General features: G+C 36.4%; 2 protein-coding genes across 3 annotated transcripts in view; one reads left to right on the forward strand and one right to left on the reverse strand.

Moving 5' to 3' along the window:
* The window catches only part of LOC120354150, a 52593-nt gene that overhangs the window by 826 nt on the left and 25416 nt on the right, over positions 1-26351 (reverse strand). The window lies entirely within an intron of this gene.
* Positions 110-17907, forward strand: LOC111062275 (cyclin-dependent-like kinase 5). Of its 2 annotated transcripts, XM_039440483.1 has the most exons (8): positions 110-447; positions 2004-2286; positions 6742-6829; positions 10697-10765; positions 11034-11136; positions 12912-13081; positions 15244-15481; positions 16863-17907. In XM_039440483.1, the coding sequence occupies exons 1-7, from the start codon at positions 411-413 to the stop codon at positions 15424-15426; spliced, it is 933 nt and encodes a 310-aa protein (XP_039296417.1). In that variant the 5' UTR covers positions 110-410; the 3' UTR covers positions 15427-15481; positions 16863-17907. The 2 variants fall into 2 exon arrangements, with proteins under 2 accessions (XP_039296417.1, XP_039296416.1); XM_039440482.1 differs by lacking the exon at positions 10697-10765 and having other exon boundaries at positions 10965-11136.

The raw sequence follows: 26351 nt of genomic DNA on the forward strand, positions 1-26351 counted from the left end.
GTACATCAATGATTGTTCCGATATTGACGCGCTCTAGCGGCTGACTGTTATAAAGCATGCTCTCTATTATTTATTATCTATGTATATCAACTTGCCATCAGCTGATTATAAAACAAAAATGGAGTTTATCTTTATTTACTGAAACCAAAGTTGACGTTCAAAGCTGATTTATTTGATGTTCTAAAATTGTAAAACCAAATAAATTTGTGAAATAATTGTGATAAGAATGTAAATCGCAAAAGTGAACAATAGTTTAACAATATGATGCTGTAGTTTTTAAATGTAAAACGCTTAAAACATAGATAGGCCTATCTATAACCAACAACTGACATTCAGTTCAAATTTACGTTCTCAATATCAACCAATAAGTTGGTTATTTTAAATTTTACTGTCAAGTGATAAATTAAACAATGCAGAAGTATGAGAAACTCGAAAAAATTGGCGAAGGTAATATATTTTGTTTACATTTCATACAATCATAACATTATATTTTAGGTTAGAGACTTCATTCAAGCAAAGCATTAAAATAAAAATTGTTGCCCTGTATCATAGGTTTAAATGATGTATTAATAAAAACGGTTATTGCACCCGTAAAATGGTATTGTTTAAAAAATTTATACTGTTTTAAAGCAAATATAGCACAGTTTTCAAAGCAAAATATTATTAATGCCAATATTGCATTTGTTTTCCACTCAAAATGTCCGCCATTATTTAGGATCAAACTTTGTGGTTCCAATCATTAAAATTTATTTCAAATGTTCATCTGATAAGAAAGATTTGTATTTGGATTTAACAAACTTCATTTTTGGAAATGTCTGCTCACACTTGTAGGGAGATCCAAAAAGAGAAAACATAGCTTCAGCAGGGATTTTTAATTTTTTAAAGTCTTTTTCTGGGAGATAACTGTAAAATGGAAGTAGGTTAAGCCTACCTTTTGTATAAATATCGCTGGCCCAGTTCAACAGTGCTACAACTCAAAAATTATCATTTTTGAGATTTCTACATCATTTTACTCAGCTTTCCTTCCTCTTTCCAGAGCTACACTCAACTAAGTCCAAGAATATTATATTTCTACATGGGAGAAATCAACATTCCATATGCAATGCATAATCCATAGTAATAATTTGAAACATAAAATTGCCTTTTTCTCAAAACTTGGATTTTTGTGTTGAACTAGGCCAGCGATATATATTTTACTAGCCGTCAGGCTCGCTTCGCTCGCCATATCCGTCTAGCCAGGGGGCTCCGCCCCCTGGACCCCCGACTGGATCGTCCAAGAATGAGATCAGCAGGCTTGCTTCGCTCGCCTGCATTTTTCATTTGAGCATTTTTATCACATGTTAGGACGGACGATCCAGTCGGGGGTCCAGACTAAACGTCTGGCTAAACGGATATGGCGAGCGAAGGGAGCCTGACGGCTAGTAATATAATATTCCCAGGAATAGCTCTGATTGAAGTAGCAGTGCCCAATCAAATTTTCCGCGATAAATGCATTTCAATCTTCAACTTGGTGCCAACCTAACAAAGTCAACTCAACTTAATGTCAACCTGACAAAATTATTAATTTAGTTACCAGTTAACAACTGTTTCGAAGAGGTACTCTCTCTAGATTATAGTTCTATATTAACATATGATATGGAAATTTCAATTATAATTAAGTGAATAAGAAGAATATACATGCTAAAAGACGAACTCTAACCCTTAAAAACCACCCTTATAGTTGAAATATTGCCAAAAGATTTCTTAGTGCGCCTCTAAAGGGCCAACTGAACATTCCTACCAAATTTGAACGTTTTTGGTCCGGTAGATTTGTAGCTCTGCGAGTGAGTGAGTGAGTGAGTCAGTCAGTCAGTGAGTGAGTGCCATTTCGCTTATATATATATATATATTATATATATATATATATATATAGAGAGAGAGAGAGAGAGATAAAATCTGTTGCAATTACTCTTGGCGGACCGGAGCCCTGGTATAGATTAACAATTTTTATTGTGTGTTTACAGGCACCTACGGCACAGTTTTCAAAGCGAAAAACCGGGAAACCCTTGAGATAGTTGCTTTGAAACGGGTTCGTCTGGATGATGACGACGAAGGAGTGCCCAGCTCGGCTTTAAGGGAGATCTGCCTCCTGAAAGAACTGAAACACAAGAACATCGTTCGCCTCTACGACGTGCTCCACAGTGAGAAGAAGCTGACGCTTGTGTTCGAGCACTGCGACCAGGACTTGAAGAAGTATTTCGACAGTTTGAACGGCGAGATTGATCCCGACGTTGTCAAGTCGTTCATGTGAGTACAGGCATAGAGAAACAATAGCATAAGTAGATATCCTATACCATGGTGATACTCAACACCATAATTTGATACAAAACAGGATAGAGCTATCAGCGTTGTCGAATGATAGACAAGGATAGCAACACCAATGTTAATCAGTTGCTGTATTTATAACGTGGACCTCATTATAGTGTTCGACAATATGATACAGTATCATCTCAACTTGATACGCAATACCATAATTTGATACAAACGTGGACCTCACTATAGCAATTAGTGTTCGACAATATGATACAGTATCATCTCAACTTGATACGCAACACCATAATTTGATACAAAACAGGATAGAATTATCTGCTTTGTGGAATGATAGACAAGGATAGCAACACCAATGTTAATCAGGTGCTGTATTTATAACTTGGACCTCACTATAAAGGTTAGACTATTTAGGTGTACTCCGTACCATAGAGAAACAATAGCATAAGTAGATATCCCATGGTATAGGGCGTTTATGTCGCAACTTTTACTGTTATCTCAAGCCGATAGTTCACATAGTTCTTTCCTATGCAGCGGTGTGACGCTGGTAGTCTCTCAAATTGTGCCGTTCCTACACTCTCACCCCAACAAAACAGTGAAAATTGACAATAATCGACAGTAATCGGCTTGAGATAACAGTAAAAGTTGCGACATAAATTCCCTATACCATGGGATATCTACTTACGCTATTGTTTCTCTATGGTACGGAGTACACCTAAATAGTCTAACCTTTATAGTGAGGTCCACGTTTTAAAGACAGCACCTGATTAACATTGGTGTTGCTATCCTTGTCTGTCATTCCACAAAGCAGATAGCTCTATCCTGTTTTGTATCAAATTATGGTGTTGCGTATCAAGTCGAGATGATACTGTATCATATTGTCGAACACTAATATTGCTATAGTGAGGTTCACGTTATAAAGTCAGCTCCTGATCAACAGTGGCGTTGCTATCCTTGTCTATCATTCAACAAAGCAGATAGCTCTATCCTGTTTTGCATCTAATTATGGTGTTGTGTATCAAGTTGAGATGATACTGTATCATATTGTCGAACACTAATTGCTATAGTGAGGTCCACGTTATAAAGTCAGCACCTGATTAACATTCGTGTTGCTATCCTTGTCCACAAAGCAGATAGCGATATCTTTTTCCATCTCCGAACTGTCGCCAAATAATTTGGCTGAAGAAACTAAAGTGCGAGATAAATTACTTTTAACATGGCTCTTTCTCGAAGACGGAGAGGTCCGATGCTCTATCCTCCACTAATCACTCCCACTACCTGGCAGCTGCATTCTAACGCATCGCGCCAACACTCCCCTCCAGCTAGTGCCTGGCAATGATCCAAGTAGTATACTGGTCAGCAGGTATATTGGTTTGTGTATCTTACAGAGATGTTTCCATCACAAGAACGTAAAGCGAAATGACACGGCGCATCCAAATGTGCGCAGGATGTCCGTCTGTGTCTATGCTACAAACTGTGGAGGGAGAAATGGGTTTCTCCTCTTCATGTTAAAAGTAATTTATCTCGCACTTTAGCAAAACATTTCATCTCAATTATTAGTACCTGATTAACATTGCTTTCCTTGTATGACATATAACCGGATGCCGTTCAAATGAGTTCGGAAGACACCTAATTAGTTCAATCTGCAGTGAGATTAACGTTAAAAAGTTAGCACCTGATTAACATTCGTGTTGCTATCCTTGTCTGTCATTAGACAAAACAGATAGCTCTATCATTCTCTACCGCCTCACCGTTGCCTCATTGTTTTTAAGCTATATGAATAAATATAATGAACTTTAGTGAGGTCCACGTTATAATGGCAGTGGAGAAGGATAGGTCAACATTGTTGTCAATTCTCTGCCTTCTAGAGAGGATAGTTGATACCGGCATATCAGATGTAATATCAACTTTTTACTTTGCTTGCCCTATTACCAGTTAGGTAAGGAAAGTATTGCTTTCCGAAAAAAATTAAGGTACCCCAATTTCTAAATTTCTATACGTTTCAAGGTCCCCTGAGTCCAAAAAAGTGGTTTCTGGGTATTGGTCTGTATGTGTGTGTGTGTGTGTGTGTGTGTGTGTGTGTGTGTGTGTATGAGTGTATGTGCGTCTGTGTACACGATATCTCATCTCCCAATTAACGGAATGACTTGAAATTTGGAACTTAAGGTCCTTACACTATAAGGATCCGACACGAACATTTTCGATCAAATGCAATTCAAGATGGCGGCTAAAATGGCGAAAATGTTGTTAAAAACAGGGTTTTTCGCGATTTTCTCGAAAACGGCTCCAACGATTTTGATCAAATTCATACCTAGAAAAGTCATTGATAAGCTCTATCAACTGCCGCAAGTCCCATATCTGTACAAATTTCAGGAGCTCCGCCCCATCTATGCAAAGTTTGATTTTAGATTCTCAATTATCAGGCTTCAGATAAAATTTGAACAAAAAATTTCGAGTGGGAAAGATTGAGCATGAGAATCTCTACAATTCATGTTCAGTAACATTTTCACCTAAAATTAAAAAAAAGCTCGAAATTCGAGAAAATGTGATTATCCAATTGCACACTGTTGGCAACTGTTGATTCTATCAAATGATTCACTATTAAGAGATAGCAGACCCCGTGTGTCACCAGCTGGCTCAAGTCTGTGAATAGTATACTTGAGATGCGCGGGAACACTAGCGTCAGGTGATCAATTTTCATAACGGCAAGGAAAGTTGTGTGAGCGCGCCACACCAGATTTTATTCTTGTTCAACATGATCAATTATATTTCATTCGTAAAGAAAATAAGTCTTAAGTATAAAGTTTGATTCTCTCATATCAGTATCAATGAACGTATCGATAAAACTCGTCACCAATGTAATCTATACTATAATGAAGGAAAGAACTGGCTTATACAGGTAGGGGATAGGAAATTTACGAATGACGCATCATCACGTCTCAACTACTCAACTCATTAACTTGACATTTTGCATATAGATTCTTAATTAACCGAGGATGGTTATAAGACTATTTTCAATTCTTCAAGATATTATCACGTCAAGTTCTCAGTTTGTCAAGTTTTCCTGCTCAAATGAGGTCCACGTTATAATGGCAGTGAAGAAAGATAGGAGAACAACGTTGCCTATAGTGAGGTCCACGTTATAATGGCAGTGGTAAAGATAGAAGAATAGTGATGCCGATTGTCTGCATTAATTAATTATATTACTACACTGTCAAAAACATAATTGGCATCGTTGTAGACCTAGAAAAGGTGGTACTACCGGGTTTGTGGAATGATGAACAAGGATAGCAAAACCAAAGTTGATCAAATACTGTCATTATAACGTGGACCTCACTATAGTCTTGTCAATGCCTTCTATAGACAGTAGCTGACACAGGTTTATTGATGTAATATTAACTGTTCATTCTTATTTAAAATAATCAATTATATTATATTAGGCGCTAAATTATATTTTTCAATAAATTCATAATGTATTTTCATAATTAAGATGAAATATTTTGTTAATTAATTATCAATTCTACATTGTTAAAAGACGGTCTGGCAACAGAGCAAAGCGAGATAGAGATAGCGCTATTCGCTTTGTTGAATGATAGACAAGGATAGCAATACCATTGTTAATCTATAGAAAAAGAACAACCACAATATGATACAGTATCATCTCAACATGATACACATCAACATAATTTGATACAAAACAGTATAGCGCTACCTGCTTTATAGAATGATAGACAAGGATAGCAACACCAATGTTAATCAAATACTGTCATTATAACGTGGACCTCACTATAGAACAAGAACAACCACAATATGATACAGTATCAACACAATATGATACACTATCATCTCAACATGATACAGAACACCATAATTTGATACAAAACAGGATAGAGCTATCTGCTTTGTTGAATGATAAGCAAGGATAGCAATACTGTGCTAATTAAACACTGCCATTATAACCTGCCTTGGAAAATCGATTGAAAATATATCTACAATTTTCACGGGTCCTGTACATGTTTTCACCTATATTTCAGTTTTGTGTTAATTTATTTAATCAGAAAATGTTTTTGCACTCTCTACAGTAGAGAGTTAGTGGGGAGGATATTTTTAATATCATTCCGCAGAATGGACATTGATATGTCCAAAGCTCCGCCAATTTATGTACATGCATAACAATATAATTATCCATAGTTATTATATTACAAATTACTTTTTCATATCATATACTTTCAATAATTATTTTCTTAGTCTATATTATGTAAATTCATCTATAATTTTGCTGTATTGTAAGCTATTGTATATAAGTGTATAAGCCAGTTTATATTGTAATCTACATAAATAAAGTACTCAATCAATCAGTTTTGACCTATATTTCGGTTATAATTTTAATTTTGTGTTTTTAATTGTATTAATTTTTTTGTAAACTTTTGACAGGTTCCAATTGCTGAGAGGCCTTGCGTTCTGTCATAGCCATAATGTCCTACACAGAGATCTCAAACCTCAAAATCTACTCATTAACAAGGTAAATATTTTATGTTCCATCAAGTATTTTAGTGTACTTGTTTCTTGTAGAGCTACTTGTTATTTTGAGTATTTCAAAATAAAGTGTTTTTATTTGTTATAGGGTGATTAGTTTCGTTAAATTGATCTTATACAATTTATCTCCCAGAATGTTTCATACAAAAATGAGAGTTACAGTATAATAAGGCTCAACTGACACGTAGGCGACTGAGGTGGAGAAGAGACTGGACTCTAGTGGAGAGCATGTGTTTCCAAATGGTGACACTCAGACCAGTCGATTCTAGTCTCCACGACGTCACCATTTCAAAACACATGCTCTCCACTAGAGTCCAGTCTCTTCTCCACCTCAGTCGCCTAAGTGTCAGTTGAGCCTTAAGTTGGTTTTTCGTTTGTGCGTAAATGCCGTCGTCGACCACGACAGGGAGAGAATCTCAGATTGGGTAGATTTCAATTTGTCTACATAACCTAAAATATTATGTTCAATCATGTTTCAATGGGGCCGGTTGAGCTTATACTTTCTAAGGCCAGTTGCACGTCTGTCTGTTAATAGGGACATCAACGTCGATTAATAAATCAGCGTTAGTTGTACGAATTCATTTCTGTTCCACCAAGATCGGTTAGTTTTTGATCCCGATTAAGTTTACCGTAACGGTTTCACAATCCGGCAACACTGTAATTTAACTGACACAAAATAATTAAGGTTATGTTATTGAAGCGGTGAATTTGAAACTGGAAAAATATTAACAAACGAGATCATGGTCCAATATTATTAGACAAAGAAAAAATGAGTTTGATTTCAATTCTAATAAGAGAAAATATTTACATAATAGAAAACTGATAAATGATAGGTATGTTTTAAGGTAAAAATAGGTTAATATATGTTATTGAAGCGGTGAATTTGACCATTCAATACAGAGGCATGCGCGCAAGCGCCATGAAAATGCTCTGTCTGTCGCCAGTGTCAAGTGCTATGCTGCTAACAGACGACAACAGATCGAAAACTAACCTCAAAAATCAGAATCTAATTTTGAATGCTAATATCAGCTAAATACACTTCTCTATTTTATTAATGAATGGAATTCATTCATATATTTAGCCCATACTTTGAATTTTTTTTTACCAAAAGTTAATAGGAAGACAGCTATCAGTAGGTACCTCATTAGTTGGATTTAATTCCCCGTGAATGTCCTGTTGAAAATCTTTTACGTCGATTAGTTTAACTAGTTTAACCTTTGTGCAACCAAATTTTCTTCGTTTGCAACTAATCGCGGTTAAAATGGTGCCTACTAATCAGAATATTAAAAATTGTTTACGCCGGTTAGTTTTAATCGGTGTTATCGCTTGAAATTTCGGTTTTATGAAACCAAAAATGCATCGGTTACCACTAATCTCGATCAAAGTACAGCATTTTATCGTGATTAAACGTTAACCGACGTACGAAAAACTGTGGGTTATACTTTTAAATGGTAATACGTTGATATTATTAGAAATGTTAAATTCTTTACTAATAAAGACAAATAATGAAAAGTTATTTTTGATCAGCTGTTTAAGCACACTTGAAATTTGGACAATATGAATGTCAACAATGCTTGCCGTCGTCGACTGCGGAAATTTACGCATAAACGAAAATGTACCTTTAGATATAAATATCCAATGCCGTGATCAAGGTCAGGTTTCCCTGGATAGATCGTGTCAAGTAATTAAAAACTTGAAGGAAACCCCATAAAAAAACTACAGGTCTCTGTGTGTGTATAGGAGGAAAATACTTCTGATGTTGTCTGTAGCTATAAATTTGACTATCGATAAAACTATTTCTATTCATCTTATTTACTTTGATTAGTAGATGGAGGAAACTCAAATCGGTGAAAGTGTATTGTTATTCAAGTTGACACCTACAGACAACGTGGGAAAATCAATTCTTTTCCATCAAATGGAGATTTACAAACCACTCTCGGTCTCAGTCAGCACCGTATTGCGCATGCGTTAGTAACGGTTTTTCCCGTTCTATTCAGTCAGCTATTTGAATGTAACGTTCTTTGTGATGATGGTTACCGAGCACTGTAACTGGAGCCAATCGTCATTCTATTTTGATGATACTATTATTATCCAATGATGATTTATCATTAAATTCAATAATTATTATAATCAATATATTATTATTTTATTCAATAAAATAAAAATTACTTTGGAATAATATAAATCATAAAATGTAATGATTGTTATAATTTAACCGATGTTAAAAAACACTATAACTTAGTCAGCATATTGCCATTTCAAAGCATAAACTTAACCCCCTATCCTACCCTTTTACATTTAAAACATAAACATAGCTCTTGGTAAAAACCCCTAATCCCTTCCAGCATATTGCAATAAAAAGCAAAATTCTAACCCTCTAACCTATCTTTTCACCTTTGAAACATAAAAAAACATAACTCTACCTGGACCCTTGCCCTTTCTAGCATATTGCAATTTCAAAGCAAAAACCTAACCTACCCTTATGAAACCTTACCCTTATTAAATATCACCTTAAAAAAAACCCAACCTTTTCACATTTAATACTTTAGATTTAAAAGCAAAATCCTAACCCCCTAACCTATCCTTTTACCTTTGAAACATCAAAAAACATAACTTCACCTGGACCCTAGCCCCTTTTAGCATATTGCAATTTCAAAGCAAAAACCTAACCTACCCTTATAAAACATTATTAAATATCACCTTAAAAAAACCCAACCCTTTCACATTTAATACTTTAGATTTAAAAGCAAAATCCTAACCCCCTAACCCATCCTTTTACCTTTGAAACATAAAAAAAACATAACTTCACCTGGACCCTAGCCCCTTTTAGCATATTGCAATTTCAAAGCAAAAACCTAACTCATCCTTTAAAACATCATTAAATAAAACCTAACCCCTAACCCTGTTACATTTAATACTTTAGATTTATTCGCTATGCACTATCTTTAGAACAAAACATAAATATGTGGTTTATTTTCTAGAAGTAAACATTTCATGATGCTCAAGTTAAATCTTGTCTGCACGAATACTCAAAGAATACTTTTAAATAACTATGTGATAACTGTGACCGTTGCTGGTCGTTACTCCGTAGCTGAGACAAAGAAAAGCTGCTGGAGATTTTTGTGTCAAGGCACAAGACTACTTATTTCTCATATTTTATTTCTTATCGACCGTTTGTCGACAGAACGGCGAACTGAAGTTGGCCGATTTCGGGCTGGCTCATGCGTTTGGAATTCCTGTGAAGTGCTACTCTATTTCTTATAATTCTCAAGGTGACTTTTCAATTGTCCGTCTAACCAATTGACCGTTTGTCGACAGAACGGCGAACTGAAGTTGGCCGATTTCGGGCTGGCTCGTGCGTTTGGAATTCCTGTGAAGTGCTACTCTATTTCTTATAATTGTCAAGGTGACTTATCAATTATCCGTCTAACCAATTGACCGTTTGTCGACAGAACGGCGAACTGAAGTTGGCCGATTTGGGCTGGCTCGTGCATTTGGAATTCCTGTGAAGTGCTACTCTATTTCTTATAATTCTCAAGGTGACTTATCAATTATCCGTCTAACCAATTGACCGTTTGTCGACAGAACGGCGAACTGAAGTTGGCCGATTTCGGGCTGGCTCGTGCGTTTAGAACTCCTGTGAAGTGCTACTCTATTTCTTATAATTCTCAAGGTGACTTTTCAATTATCCGTCTAACCAATTGACCGTTTGTCGACAGAACGGCGAACTGAAGTTGGCCGATTTCGGGCTGGCTCGTGCGTTTGGAATTCCTGTGAAGTGCTACTCTATTTCGTATAATTCTCAAGGTGACTTTTCAATTATCCGTCTAACCAATTGACCATTTGTCGACAGAACGGCGAACTGAAGTTGGCCGATTTCGGGCTGGCTCGTGCCTTTGGAATTCCTGTGAAGTGCTACTCTATTTCTTATAATTCTCAAGGTGACTTTTCAATTATACGTCTAACCAATTGACCGTTTGTCGACAGAACGGCGAACTGAAGTTGGCCGATTTCGGGCTGGCTCGTGCCTTTGGAATTCCTGTGACGTGCTACTCTATTTCGTATAATTCTCAAGGTGACTTTTCAATTATACGTCTAACCAATTGACCGTTTGTCGACAGAACGGCGAACTGAAGTTGGCCGATTTCGGGCTGGCTCGTGCCTTCGGCATCCCAGTGAAGTGCTATTCGGCTGAGGTGGTCACCCTGTGGTACAGACCGCCCGATGTCCTGTTTGGAGCCAAGCTGTACACCACCTCAATCGACATGTGGTCGGCTGGATGTATATTTGCAGGTCAGTTAATGTGGCACGTTAAACTGTCGGTCCCGGCTGAAGTATGACAGTCGTAAGGCCCATTGGACGGCTTAAATTATATATTTAGGTGGTGGGACCTTCCCGCAAGGGACTCCCCACCAACAAAAGCCATACGAATTTACTTTACTAGTTGATAGGTGTACAGTACGGGTCCTGTAGCTTTGCCTATCGGCGGAGGGTCACTAGACTACAGTACTACCCAAACAAAAACATCCAACATTTTTGAAAATGTATTGTTCCATAAGCAACACATGCTCTTCTGTATCTTCTCAAAAGCAAAGTGTTGCATCCGAAAAGATACAGAGATTTTTAATGTATCTTTCCATAAGCAACAGATGCTCTTTTGTATCTTCTCAACAGCAACGTGTTGCATCCGAAAAGATACACAAGGAGGGTTGATGTATCTGTCCATAAGCAACAGATGCTCTTTTGTATCTTCTCAAAAGCAATGTGCTGCATCCGAGAAGATACACAAGGAGGTTTGATGTATCTTTCCACAAGCAACAAATGCTTTTTTGTATCTTCTCAGAAGCAACGTGTTGCATCCGAGAAGATACACAAGGAGCTTTAATGTATCTTTCCATAAGCAACAAATTCTCTTTTGTATCTTCTCAAAAGCAAAGTGTTGCATCCGAGAAGATACACAAGGAACTTTAATATAATTATCTTTCCACAAGCAGCAGATGCTCTTTGTATCTTCTCAACAGCAATGTGTTGCATCCGAAAAGATACAGAGATTTTAAATGTATCTTTCCATGAGCAACAGATGCTCTTTTGTATCTTCTCGAAAGCAATGTGTTGCATCCTAAAAGATACGCAAGGAGCTTTAATGTATCTTTCCATAAGCAACAAATGCTTTTTTGTATCTTCTCAAAAGCAACGTGTTGCATCCGAAAAAGGAGCTTTTTGGAGTAAGGTCCTTTTAGCACAACACAGCCTATCAGCTGACATTCGTTCAACATGCTCTTTCCATTGTTGATGATACGTTGCAACTCTCTCATTAATGAAGAATCTCTGTGTGTAGGGAGCTTCCTCCATCTAGGGATCTAGGGTCTCTGAAGCCTGAAGTTTTAACAAAGCCGTGAATATCACCCTGCCACCCATACCTTGCCTGTATGCCGTTTCAAAGTCACCGAAGCAATGCCGACTCGTCTGAGAACGCATGAAAGAACACTTTGGCTCAACTGACACTTAGGCGACTGAGGTGGAGAAGAGACTGGACTCTAGTGGAGAGCATGTGTTTTGAAATGGTGACGTCGCGGAGACTAGAATCGACTGGTCTGAGTGTCACCATTTGGAAACACATGCTCTCCACTAGAGACCAGTCTCTTCTCCACCTGAGTCGTGTAAGTGTGAGGTGAGCTCGGAAACCGGCCCTAAATGTGGTCTGGCCCTTAATTTCAATACTTCAGTCTATTAATAGTATAAATGAGTGGCCATAGTCGAGTGGATCAGATGCTGGCTTTATGATTCAGAGGCCCGGGTTCAAATCCCGGCCCGGGAAAGATATTTATCTCGGGCAACTCCCGTGTTTTCGGATGGACACGTTAAGCCGTCGGTCCCGGCTGCCTAAAAAGCAGTCGTTAGGTGATGTGAGAGGCCCTGGAATTGATCAGTTGTGACCTGAAAACTCTGACACCAGACCTGAGCCAGCCAGGTCACTCGATATTATTATTATTATTATTATTAATAGTATAAATGATAAATATTGCATTATTTTGGCATCTAATTGCACATAAATTGGACATTTACAGAACTGGCAAACGCAGGCAGACCTCTGTTCCCCGGCTCGGACGTGGATGACCAACTGAAGCGAATCTTCAAGCTGCTTGGGACTCCAACCGAAGACACGTGGTGTGGCCTACTTCAGCTGCCGGACTACAAGCCATTCCCCATCTACCATCCTAGCATGACTTTCGCTCAGGTAAATTTCAATTAACAATCACTATCGGGGGATCAAGCGTCGCCACAGTATACATACAGTATGGAAACTTGGCTAGTACCCTGTCGCAAAAATCTGATGTTGAACACTCACACAACTTTCCTTGCTCATTGAACTGTGAGCCTCATTCTTGAACGAGAATAATTTAGAGAGATAACATAATGACGATTGGCGGCAACATATTTGAAACTGAGATCAGACTACACATATTTAATTGTTTTCAGAGTACATTTTCCTTTGTGTAAATTGTGAAATTCGATAATTTTTTTTTAAAGTCGTCAAAACAGCTGTTCTACAGATGAAAATCTCGACTATGTGTTCTTTTTATGAACTGCGCTACCTACCTACCTCATGCACGAGAAGGAGTTTACAAAGTCCATTTCTCAAGGATGGGGTGGACCCCATTAGTTTCCAAGGAAAAAGACTCATGTCAGTTGTTAGAGCTGATAAATAACTATACAGGGTATGAATTTAAAAAAAATCGGTCAAGTTATTTTTGAGAAAATCGTGAAAAACATAGTTTTTTAGTAATTATCCGCCATTTTTCTCAAGAATATAACGGAGCTCCTGCAATTTTCCCAGAAATAAGACTTATGTCAGTTGATAGGGCTTGAAAATAGCTATCCATGGTATAAATTTGAAGAAAATCGTTAGAGCCGTTTTCGAGAAAAACATGTTTTTTTTGTAATTATCCGCCATTTTTCTCAAGAATATTATGGAGCTCCTGCAATTTTCCCAGAAATGAGACTCATGTCAGTTGATAGAACTTATAAGTAGCTATCCATAGTACAATTTTGAAGAAAATCGTTAGAGCCGTTTTCGAGAAAACCGTGAAAACATGTTTTTTTAGTAATTATCCGCCATTTTTTCCGCCATCTTGAATTGAATTTTATTGAATTTCTTATTGTCGGGTCCTCATGGTATAAGGACCTTAAGTTTAAAATTTCAAGTCAATCGGTTAATTAGGAATGGAGTTATCATGTTCACAGACATACACACACAACACACACACACACACACACACACACACACACACACACACACACACACACACACACACACACACACAGACCAACACCCAAAAATCATGTTTTTGGACACAGGGGACCTTGAATTGTATAGAAAACTAAAAATTGGGGTACCCTAATTTTTTTGGAAAGCAATACTTTCCTTACCTATGGGCAAGGAAAGTAAAAGATCCGCCATCTTGTTAGGAAGCGCCGCATTGTAATAGTATTGATGGTCCGGATTTAATGATCCGGATCAATTGATCTCGTTCACTGCCACGAGCCAATCAGAAGACCAGGATTGGAACTTGCCAAGGTCACATGACGTGTCTAGTATTTGCTCCATGTAAAAAGCATTGGTTAGATAGGCGTTTTATTGACAGTTTCCATTCTGTACCTATTCTTTGTCTTCGCTCTGGAGTGTGAAAGCATAGAAAATTTGTAACGTAAGTTCGAATTTATAGTTCATATTTATTTATTCATTTTCTCAGTCGTACAATTATTTTTAAGCACAACATGCTTATGCCCAAAACTGTCCCTTTTCAAATTTATACTACAATCCAAATCAAAATCTAGGTTAAGCGTCTATCACTCATCAAAATAACAATATATATTCACACTTCAAAAAACAAACACATCATCAATTACAAATAGATATACAACTATGAATTCGATTTAGAATGATATACTATGTTTGCTACAATATTTGTTAATATACTATGAACTATTCTACACTAACAGCATCTAGTTACTATTTTGGACTTTCTGAAGTAAACATGTTTTCTAAAAAAAGGAGAAACAAACGAAAATATAGTGGACCTCACTATATAGGTCCAATCAATTTACAAATATTTATTATTAATTTATAATAATCATAAATTTTCATAGATCTAATCAATATTTTTTGGATGGATTGTCAGTTTGGTGTAAGGGTAAGCATTCCTGACCGGCAATTAGGAGGTACTGGGTTCGATTCCCGGGCTGACAAATAATTTTTGAATAGTAGCGCTCATCGAATTTCCATCTAGCTGTTTACCCTGTTGTCAATATTTGCAGTAGCAGAAATCTTCCGGGTGAATTACAGCAGTTAATTTGGATTTTCATTCAATAATAATAATATTTTTGGGTTTTTTTCAGGTAGTACCCAAACTGAACTCCAAGGGCCGCGACTTGGTTCAGAGACTACTGGTGTGCAACCCTTGTGAGAGGGTGGGGGCGGACGAAGCTATGGCCCACGCCTACTTCGTGGATGTGCCGCCGGCTGTAGGGGGCCCAGGGGGGCTTGCCCCTAGGGGCGCACCGCCCAGGGGGGCCGACTGAGACATGGCTGCCTCTCACAGGCATCGGGCTACCGTCTGAAAATGGGCTGGCCCTTGTGAGTGTTTCTCAATTTTTACTAATTTTTTACCCTGCCATCTGTCCTCCTCCTTGTTTCCTTGTGTTTTCGCCTCCTACTCCTAATTCTTCATCATCATGTCCTCCTCCTCCTCCTCCTCCTCCTCCTCATCCTCCTCCTCCTCCTCCTCTCCTCCTCCTCCTCCTCTATATTTTTAATATTCTTTCCTTAGAATGGACATTGATATGTCCAAAGCTCCGCCAATTTATGTAGATGCATAACAATATAATTATTATCTATAGTTATTATATTACAAATTGCTTTTTCATATCATATACAGTTCAATAATTATTATCCTTAGTCTATATCATGTAAATACATCTATAATTTTGCTGTATTGTAAGCTATTGTATATAAGTGTATAAGACAGTATATATTGTAATCTACATAAATAAAGTACTCAATCAATCAATCAATCAATCCTCCTCCTTTTTCTTCTTCACCTCTTCCTCTTTCTTATCTTGTTCTATTCTTGTCCTCCTATTTTTCTCTTTTTTCAATTAATGTACAAGAATAATCACTTATTAAATCCTATTATATTAAGCGAGCAATTTCTGTGTGTGTTTATATATTATTATATCTGATTATTTATGTTCAACGGATCTCGAAAACGGCTTCAACGATTTTCACGAAATTTGGTACATAGTAGGTTTATGATATAAAAATTCGATTGCACTAGGTCTCATCGACCACGAAAGAGACACGACCTACGACGAGTCACGAACGTAGAAGTTCTCAGAAGAATGGGTAAGCAACTAGATATTGTGCGTGACATTAAAATACGAAAGTTGACTTACCTTGGACACATTATGAGAGGACCCAAGTACATGATTCTGCACCTCATAATCCAAGGTAAAATAGTTGGTAAGCGCTCGGTGGGACGCAGGAGAATGTCTTGGTTGAGAAACCTGAGGGAAGCGTTTAATTGCACAACCAATGACCTATTTAGAGCGGCTGTGAACAAGGTAAAAATCGCCATGATGATTGCCAACCTCCGAAATGGAGACGGTACTTAGAGAAGAAGAGGTCTCATCCTTGGGAAAACTCGCTGAACGACATTAAAAGGATAATTCATCCTTGGCTGAAACAGCTGAGACTTTCGTCGTCTGTGGATAGTAAAACGTGAGCGAGTGATTCTGTGGAAAATCAAAATATCGCATCCCCGAAATTCATAAGCTGACGTATAGCCAGCTGTAAAATATAAACACGATCATTTTAGAGAATTGTGTGCTGTTTATCAATAGATAAAATTAACGAGCGAAGCTCGGTGCCCCGATATTTAGAAATAAATAAGTGAATGTTTACACTTTATTTTTCGAAAAAAAGCTGGAATAATGACTTGCTGTTTTATTTTTTACAGGTGTTATGACTGTGTTATAGCTGTGAAATTATCATCTACATACCAAAGACGTGGCAAAAACTTTAAAAAAGTTCGAACAATTTCCAAAATTGTGTCGTATTTGGGCGGTTTTTACTGATGAAAAGTTTGTGAAAGTTCCAGAAAAGTTCACGAAAAGTCAAAGTTTGTGAATCGGTTAAGTTGTGACTTTGAAAACGAGCGAAAAGTTGTTGGTCAGAACTTTTTTTTGAAAAAGTTTTTCTCGGTGCATGAATTTCCCAAGAAGTTGAAAGAAAAAGTTGAAGATAGAAAAAGATGAACAATGATCAGGTAACCTATTTGAAATAAATTTATTAACCAATTTACCCAAATTCAGACCTCTTCGATCTCCAGGAAACTTGAAGGATGCTTCCAAAATTTAATTTATTTCTACATTTATTTAAAAACATCATTCCTTCAATTGATTTACCTAATTAGAATATTTAAATGAATATTTCTCTTCAATTCAACTACAAATCTCATCCATAATATAATAAAGGAAAGAACTGGCTTATACAGGTAGGGGATAGGAAATTCACGAATGACGCATCATCACGTCTCAACTACTCAACTCATTAACTTCACATTTTGCATATAGAATCTTAATTTACCGAGGATGGTTATAGGCCTATTTTAATTCTTCAAGTTTTCAGTTTGTCATGTTTTTAAATATACCCTTCTGTAGCACGGGTTTTCTGCTAGTCTTAAATATTTATCCTCAGTTGGAATCTGTTTCTTCAAAATCAAATCAGTAATCGGCATCAGTTAACAAGAAATCGGTTTCCAATTTGGAACATATACAACCTTTACCATGGAATATCAAATTATGCTATCTTTTCTCTATGGTTATAGTATTGGTATATGTTCTGGGTAATAATAGTCTTTCATAAAATTATTTATTTATTAATAAAATCTATGATCTCAGTATTTTTAGTGTCATAATAGATGGCTTTTTGTGTAGTTGAGAAGTTGATATTGTGGTAATTATTCATATTGAATGAAAAAGACTAAGAAATTGTCAAAAAAACACTGATTTATTGATAATTATTAGAAAGACCGTTTATCAGAGATTGACAATGGTGTAATAACCGAAACCCGGTCTTTCTAATTATCAATAAATCAGTGGTTTTTTGACAATTTCTTAGTCTTTTTCATTCAACATAATAGATGGCTTTCCCAACAGATGTATTATACCTTTTTAATCAATCTCTTTACTTTGAATTTATTTAAACTCTAATTAATTCTACTTGAACTCTTTAAAATTAATCAATCCGTTATTTATAAATATGTATTTATTACTTATGAATTTAATATTGTGTGTTATAGTAACAGTGTCCATTTGTGGTGTCTATTGTAATATAATACTCATTCAAATATAGATAATAACTGTTGATATAAATAAATAAAATATGCGTTTTTTGTGTGGAATTAAATTTTCAATTTTCAAACTGTTTAATTTTTTATAGTGAGGTTTACTTCCAACTGTCTATAGTGAGGTCCACGTTATAATGGCATTGGAGAAAGATAGAGGAACAACGTTGCCGATCCTCTGTCTTGTCAATGCCTTCATTATATCAGCTGATAAGTTGCAGTGATAGTAGTTTTAATTTTTCTGCTCAAAATTTTCAAGTTTATTTCAATATTATTGAAACTTTCGGATTGTTTAGTGTTATTTCCGGCTCTTATCAACCCTTCGAAATTCAAAATTCATCAGTCATATCTCGAATACGTATTCTCTGAGTGTTAATCTTTGGTGAAAACAGAAATTTTAAACTTAACCTCACTTTGGACTATTTATGTGCCAAAGTCAAGGAATTGAAGAAGTTTTGGGCAATTGCCTGTTTCTCTTTCCAAATATCGTGTTTGTGACTGTTCTAATAAATAAATATAGACGGTAGCTGATACAGGCTTATTGATGTAATATCAACTGTTCATTCTCGTTTAAAATATCAATTATGTTTTATTAAGCAAGAAATTATATGTTTCAATAACACATTTCATAATGAATTTTCATAATTAAGATGAAATATTTTGTTAATTAATTATTAATTCTACATTGTTTAAAAGACGGTCTGGCAACAGAGCAAAGCGTCAAAGAGATAGCGCTATCCGCTTTGTTGAATGATAGACAAGTATAGCAATACCAATGTTAATCAGGTGCTGCCATTATAACGTGGACCTCACTGTACTAATCAGTGTTCGACAATATGATACAGTATCATCTAAACTTGATACACAACACCATAATTTGATACAAAACAGGATAGAGCTATCTGCTTTGTGGAATGATAGACAAGGTTAGCGACACCAATGTTAATCAAATACTGCCATTATAACGTGGACCTCACTATCGCAATTAGTGTTCGACAATTTGATACAGTATCATCTCAACTTGATACACAGCACCATAATTTGATACAAAACAGGATAGAGCTATCTGCTTTGTGGAATGATAGACAAGGATAGCAACACCAATGTTAATCAAATACTGCCATTATAACGTGGACCTCACTATAGCAAATAGTGTTCGACAATATGATACAGTATCATCTAAACTTGATACACAATACCATAATTTGATACAAAACAGGATAGAGCTATCTGCTTTGTGGAATGATAGACAAGGATAGCAACACCAATGTTAATCAAATACTGCCATTATAACGTGGACCTCACTATAGCAATTAGTGTTTGACAATATGATACAGTATCATCTAAACTTGATACACAATACCATAATTTGATACAAAACAGGATAGAGCTATCTGCTTTGTGGAATGATAGACAAGGATAGCAACACCAATGTTAATCAAATACTGCCATTATAACGTGGACCTCACTATAGCAATTAGTGTTTGACAATATGATACAGTATCATCTCAATTTGATACAGAACAGGATAGAGCTATCTGCTTTGTGGAATGATAGACAAGGATAGCAACACCAATGTTAATCAGGTGCTGCCATTATAACGTGGACCTCACTATAGCAATTAGTGTTCGACAATATGATACAGTATCATCTAAACTTGATACACAACACCAAAATTTGATACAAAACAGGATAGAGCTATCTGCTTTGTGGAATGATAGACAAGGATAGCAACACCAATGTTAATCAAATACTGCCATTATAACGTGGACCTCACTATAGCAATTAGTGTTCGACAATATGATACAGTATCACCTCAACTTGATACACAGCACCATAATTTGATACAAAACAGGATAGAGCTATCTGCTTTATGGAGTGATAGACAAGGATAGCAACACCAATGTCAATCAGGTGCTGCCATTATAACGTGGACCTCACTATAGAGTAGTAGCATAGAGAAACAATAGCGTAAGTAGATATCCCATGGTATAGGGCGTTTATGTCGCAATTTTAACTGTTATCTCAAGCCAATTACTGTCTATTATTGTCTTTTTTTACTTTTTTGACCGGGTAAGAGTGTATGAACGGCACAATATGAGAGACTACCAGCGTCATAAAGCTTCACAGGAAAGAACTACGTGGACTATCGGCTTGAGATAACAGTAAAAGTTGCGACATAAACGCCCTATACCATGGGATATCTACTTACGCTATTGTTTCTCTATGGTAGTAGTGTACCTACTGAGTATATCTGATGTGATATCAACAGTAAAATATATCCTCACTATAATTGTGATCCCAATTAATTTGGAGTTGATTTGGAGTTGGACTGTATTTAAACTAATTCCCAGGCCTTTCTATGTTATTTTCAGAGGTGAAAAAATTTGAAAAATTAACAGAAAATTTTGGTGAAAAATTGCTGATGAAAATTATGTGATTGGTCAGTGGTTCTTATTGAACTAAGACCTACCAGCGTATTACAACATTTTTGGAGTCGTCCATCTCCTATAACCTCAAGGTACTATTTTGTGTACTTATTTAAAGATATCTAAATAAAATATGTTTCTTCATTTTTCAGGTATCTCATGAAATCTTTTGAAGATCAAAATATTACTTTCCTTGCCCTATTACCATAGGTAAGGATGCTTTCCGAAAAAAATTAAGGTACCCCAATTTCTAAATTTCTATACGTTTCAAGGTCCCCTGAGTCCAAAAAAGTGGTTTTTAGGTATTGGTCTCTGTGTGTGTGTGCGTGTGTGTGTGAAGATCTAAATATTACTTTCCTTGCCCTAATACCATAGGTAAGGAAAGTATTGCTTTCCGAAAAAAACTAAGGTACCCCAATTTCCAAATTTCTATACGTTTCAAGGTCCCCTGAGTCCAAAAAAGTGGTTTTTAGGTATTGGTCTGTGTGTGTGTGTGTGTGTGTGTGTGTATAGGTGCATACAGATATACGCGCCGCGAACATGAGCAATTCACTTTTGATCAGCTGACTATATCTGTATTTTTACAGAAACGGTAAGATACAGATATAAAAAGCTTGGCATCAGCAGATTAAAAGTGAATTGCTCATGTTCGCGGCGCGTGAATCTGTACGCACCTTTAGAGTGTATGTGCGTCTGTGTACACGATATCTCATCTCCCAATCAACGAAATGATTTGAAATTTGGAACCCAAAGTCCTTACAATATAAGGATCCGACACGAACAATTTCGATCAAATGCAATTCAAGATGGCGGCTAAAATGGCGAAAATGTTGTCAAAAATAGGGGTTTTCACGATTTCCTCGAAAACGGCTCCAACGATTTTGATCAAATTTATACCTAAAATAGTCATTGATAAGCTCTGTCAACTGCCACAAGTCCCATATCTGTAAAAACTCCAGGAGCTCCGTTCCATCTATGCAAAGTTTGATTTTAGATTCCCATTTATCAGGCCTCAGATACAATTTAAACAAAAAATTTCAAGTGGAAATCATTGAGCATGAAAATCTCTCGAATTAATGTTCAGTAACATTTTCACCTAAAATTGAAAATAGGCTCGAAATTCGAGAAAATGTGATTATTCAATTGCAAACTGTTGATTAAATAATTTACTATGAAGAGATAGCAGTCCTCGTTTGTCTCCAGCGTTATTGCCGTGTCACCAGCTGGTTTAGATCTTAGAATAGTAGACTTGAGATGCTCGTGAACACTAGCGTCAGGTGATCAATTTTCAAAACGGCAAGGAAAGTTGTGTGAGTGCGCCACACCAGATATTTCAGATGGAAATTACTGAGATATTGCAATTATTCAAATGCTAATCATTGATAATTATTATTTAATTGGGATTTTTGTTTAGTAATTATTATTGATCTAATTCTTGTCTAAACCCACAGCGTTAGTGATAGAGTCAGTGAAAATGATAGGATGGCATAGTTGACGATTCTCTGTTACCACCGCCTTCTATAGTAGACAAACTGTTAGCATTGACGTTATATAAAGTCAGTAGAAATGATAGAACCACAATGTTGCCGATTTTCTGTTATCACCGCCTTCTATACTAGTAGTTCTGTGAACAGTAGACTTCACGCAGTATTCTTATCCACAAGTACCTGATTGAAACTATAGACCTTATGGAAATACAGCAATAGACTGGCTTCTCCACACATCTGTGTAGTCACTTGTCAGCTGATTTATGATGAATAAATCCATAGTCTGATTTTTACTCCAATATTGGCGTATGAAGGAGGCTCCTTTTTCCTTTTATATTATCCTTGAAATGCAAAATTTCCAAAAACCTTGTATATAAGTAGACGCGCAATTTAAAAAGGAACATACCTGTCAAATTTCATGAAAATCTATTACCGCGTTTCGCCGTAAATGCGCAACATATAAACATTAAGAGAAATACCAAACCGTCGACTTGAATCTTAGACCTCACTTCACTCGGTCAATTAGATAGCTGTGATTCAAGTCATCCCCCTATTTCTGATCTGATATTAATTGTTGAATCTTGTTAATAATTATGATCAACCACATCTCAAATATAATATGATATTCACTGATAAAATACATTTTTCATTATTTGATAATAAATTTAGTAATATTGAGATTGGATACTCTGGTAGATAATTTTCTTCATAGTAAATGAACGATTTGGCAACGATGCGTAGAAGAGGATAGGATAGAGGAGATATTCGCTTTGTCTAATGACAGACAAGGATAGCAACACCAATGTTGATCAAATACTGCCATTATAACGTCGACCTCACTATAGCAATTGGTGTTCGACAATATGCTAAAGTATCACCATAATATGATACAGTATCATCTCAACTTGATACACAAGAACATAATTTGATACAAAACGACAGAGCCTGCTTTGTGAAATGATAGACAAGGATAGCAACACCAATGTTGATCATGCTATAATATGAGACGTCTCGCTACAATACAGGGTGAGTTATTCACTGAAACAGTAGTAGTTCTGTGAACAGTAGACCTCACGCAGTTTTCTCATCCACAAGTATCTGATGTCACCTGTTCTAGTAATATTGATTCAGTTGAATCATAATCTACTCTTAAAAACTGTTATTTGTTTTCTACAAGATCAAAAACTCACTTATTAACCGAGCGTTTGGCATTTCATGTTTATATGTTGCGCATTTACGGCGAAACGCGGTAATAGGTTTTCATCAAATTTGACAGGTATGTTCCTTTTTTAATTGCGCGTCGACGTATATACAAGGTTTTTGGAAATTTTGCATTTCAAGGATAATATAAAAGGGGAAAGGAGCCTCCTTCATACGCCAATATTAGAGTAGAAATCAGACTATAGAATTATTCGTCCTAAATCAGCTGACAAGTGATTACACAGATGTGTGGAGAAGCCAGTCTATTGCTGTATTTCCATAAGGTCTATAGTTTCAATCAGGTACTTGTGGATTAGAATACTGCGTGAGGTCTACTGTTCACAGAACTACTAGTGTTAATAAACTCAGTTCACGTTTGAATTTGTATCTCATATGATTAATGAATAATCCACTTGTCAGCTGATTGATTATGAATGATTCTGTAGTCTGATTGATCCTATCTTCAAAGTAGATTATTGTTCCTCACGTCAAGTACTATCATTCCTGACAGTTTGATCGATTTTAATTCTCAACCATTTTTGCTAATTTCCATGATGGATTTCATGAAAAATGCAAATCTGCCAGATTTGGTTGATATTCGAGCTATGGATAGAGGTTGACCTAACAAGTGTCGTGCTATAATATTAGACGTTTCTCTACAATACAGGGTGAGGTATTCACTGAAACACTAGTAGTTCTGTGAACAGTAGACCTCACGCACTTTTCTCATCCACAAGAATCTGATGTCACCTGTTCTAGTTGACAGGCGAGCGAAGCGAGCCTGCTGATCTCATTCTTGGACGATTCAGTCGGGGGTCCAGTATTTGTATCCCATATGATTAATGAATAATCCACTTGTCAGCTGATTGATTATGAATAATTCTATAGTCTGATTGAGTCATGATTTACTCTTAAAATCTGTTCTTTGTTCTCTCCAAGATCAAAAACTCACTTATCTATATATATAAAAGCGAAATGGCACTCACTCACTCGCAGAACTAAAAATTCACCGGACCAAAAACGTTCAAATTTGTTAGGTATGTTCAGTTGACCCTTTAGAGGCGCACTAAGAAATCTTTTGGCAATATTTCAACTCTAAGGGTTGTTTTTAAGGGTTTAAAGTTTGTCTTTATTATGTACTAGCCGTCAGGCTCGCTTCGCTCCGCCCCCTGGACCCCCGACTGGATCGTCCAAGAATGAGATCAGCAGGCTCGCTTCGCTCGCCTGCATTTTTCATTTGAACATTTTTATCATATGTTAGAACAATCCAGTCGGGGTTCCAGACTAAACGTCTGGCTAAACGGATATGGCGAGCGAAGCGAGCCTGACGGCTAGTAATGTAATATTCCCAGGATTGAAGTAGCAGTGCCCAATCAATTTTTCCTCGATAAATGCATTTAAATCTTCAACTTGGTGCCAACCTAACAAAGTCAACTCAACTTAATGCCAACCTGACAAAATTATTAATTTAGTTGCCAGTTAACAACTGTTTCGAAGAGCTACTCTATCTAGATTATAGTTCTATAGTAACATATGATATGTAAATTTCAATTATAATTAAGAGATTGGGAGAAGAAGAATATACATGCTAAAAGACGAACTTTAAACCCTTAAAAACAACCCTTAGAGTTAAAATATTGCCAAAAGATTTCTTAGTACGCCTCTAAAGGGCCAACTGAACATACCTACCAAATTTGAACGTTTTTGGTCCGGTAGATTTTTAGTTATGCGAATGAGTGAGTGAGTGAGTGAGTGAGTGAGTGAGTGAGTGAGTCAGTCAGTCAGTCAGTCAGTGAGTGAGTGCCATTTCGCTTTTATATATATAGATAGTGATATCTAAAACACTTATTGAAATGGGCTGCTTTTAAATTAATAAAACAATATAACTTTTAGCACCCTTGTTTATTATAAAAACTTAAACAAGTTAAAATATTTTAAGTTTTTATAATAAACAATGGTGCTACAAGTTATATTTGTTTTATTAGTGATATCTAAGTATGGAGGAATTCCTTTTCTTTCCATATTTTACTTGAAATGGAAAATTTCAAAAAACCTTGTGTTTACATCGACGCCAAGTTAAAAAAAGGAATATTCCTGCCAAATCTCATCGAATTCTATCAACGCGTTTGGCCGTAATCGCGTTACATACAGACAGACAAAAGCAAATCGAGTTGAAACATAGACCTCACTACGTTCGGTCAGTAAAATCTTCCCTCCACTCACAGATCAGAGAAATCACTCATCTTCAAATGCTTATAACTCAAGGATAGGAGAGAATATTTCGCCAATGTGATGACATCTTATTGTTCATCTCGTCAAGTACTATCATAGAGAAACAATAGCGTAAGTAGATATCCCATGATATAGGGAATTTATGTCGCAACTTTTACTGTTATCTCAAGCCGATTACTGTCGATTATTGTCAATTTTTACTGTTTTGTTGGGGTGATAGTGTATGAACGGCACAATTTGAGAGACTACCAGCGTCACACAGCTGCATAGGAAAGAACTATGTGAACTATCGGCTTGGGATAACAGTAATAGTTGCGACATAAACGCCCTATACCATGGGATATCTACTTACGCTATTGTTCCTCACGTCAAGTACTATCATAGAGAAACAATAGCGTAAGTAGATATCCCATGGTATAGGGAATTTATGTCGCAACTTTTACTGTTATCTCAAGCCGATTACTGTCGATTATTGTCAATTTTTACTGTTTTGTTGGGGTGATAGTGTATGAACGGCACAATTTGAGAGACTACCAGCGTCACACAGCTGCATAGGAAAGAACTATGTGAACTATCGGCTTGGGATAACAGTAATAGTTGCGACATAAACGCCCTATACCATGGGATATCTACTTACGCTATTGTTCCTCACGTCAAGTACTATCATAGAGAAACCATAGCGTAAGTAGATATCCCATGGTATAGGGAATTTATGTCGCAACTTTTACTGTTATCTCAAGCCGATTACTGTC

Source organism: Nilaparvata lugens, chromosome 14, assembly GCF_014356525.2.
Source record: "Nilaparvata lugens isolate BPH chromosome 14, ASM1435652v1, whole genome shotgun sequence".
NCBI classification, from domain to species: domain Eukaryota; kingdom Metazoa; phylum Arthropoda; class Insecta; order Hemiptera; family Delphacidae; genus Nilaparvata; species Nilaparvata lugens.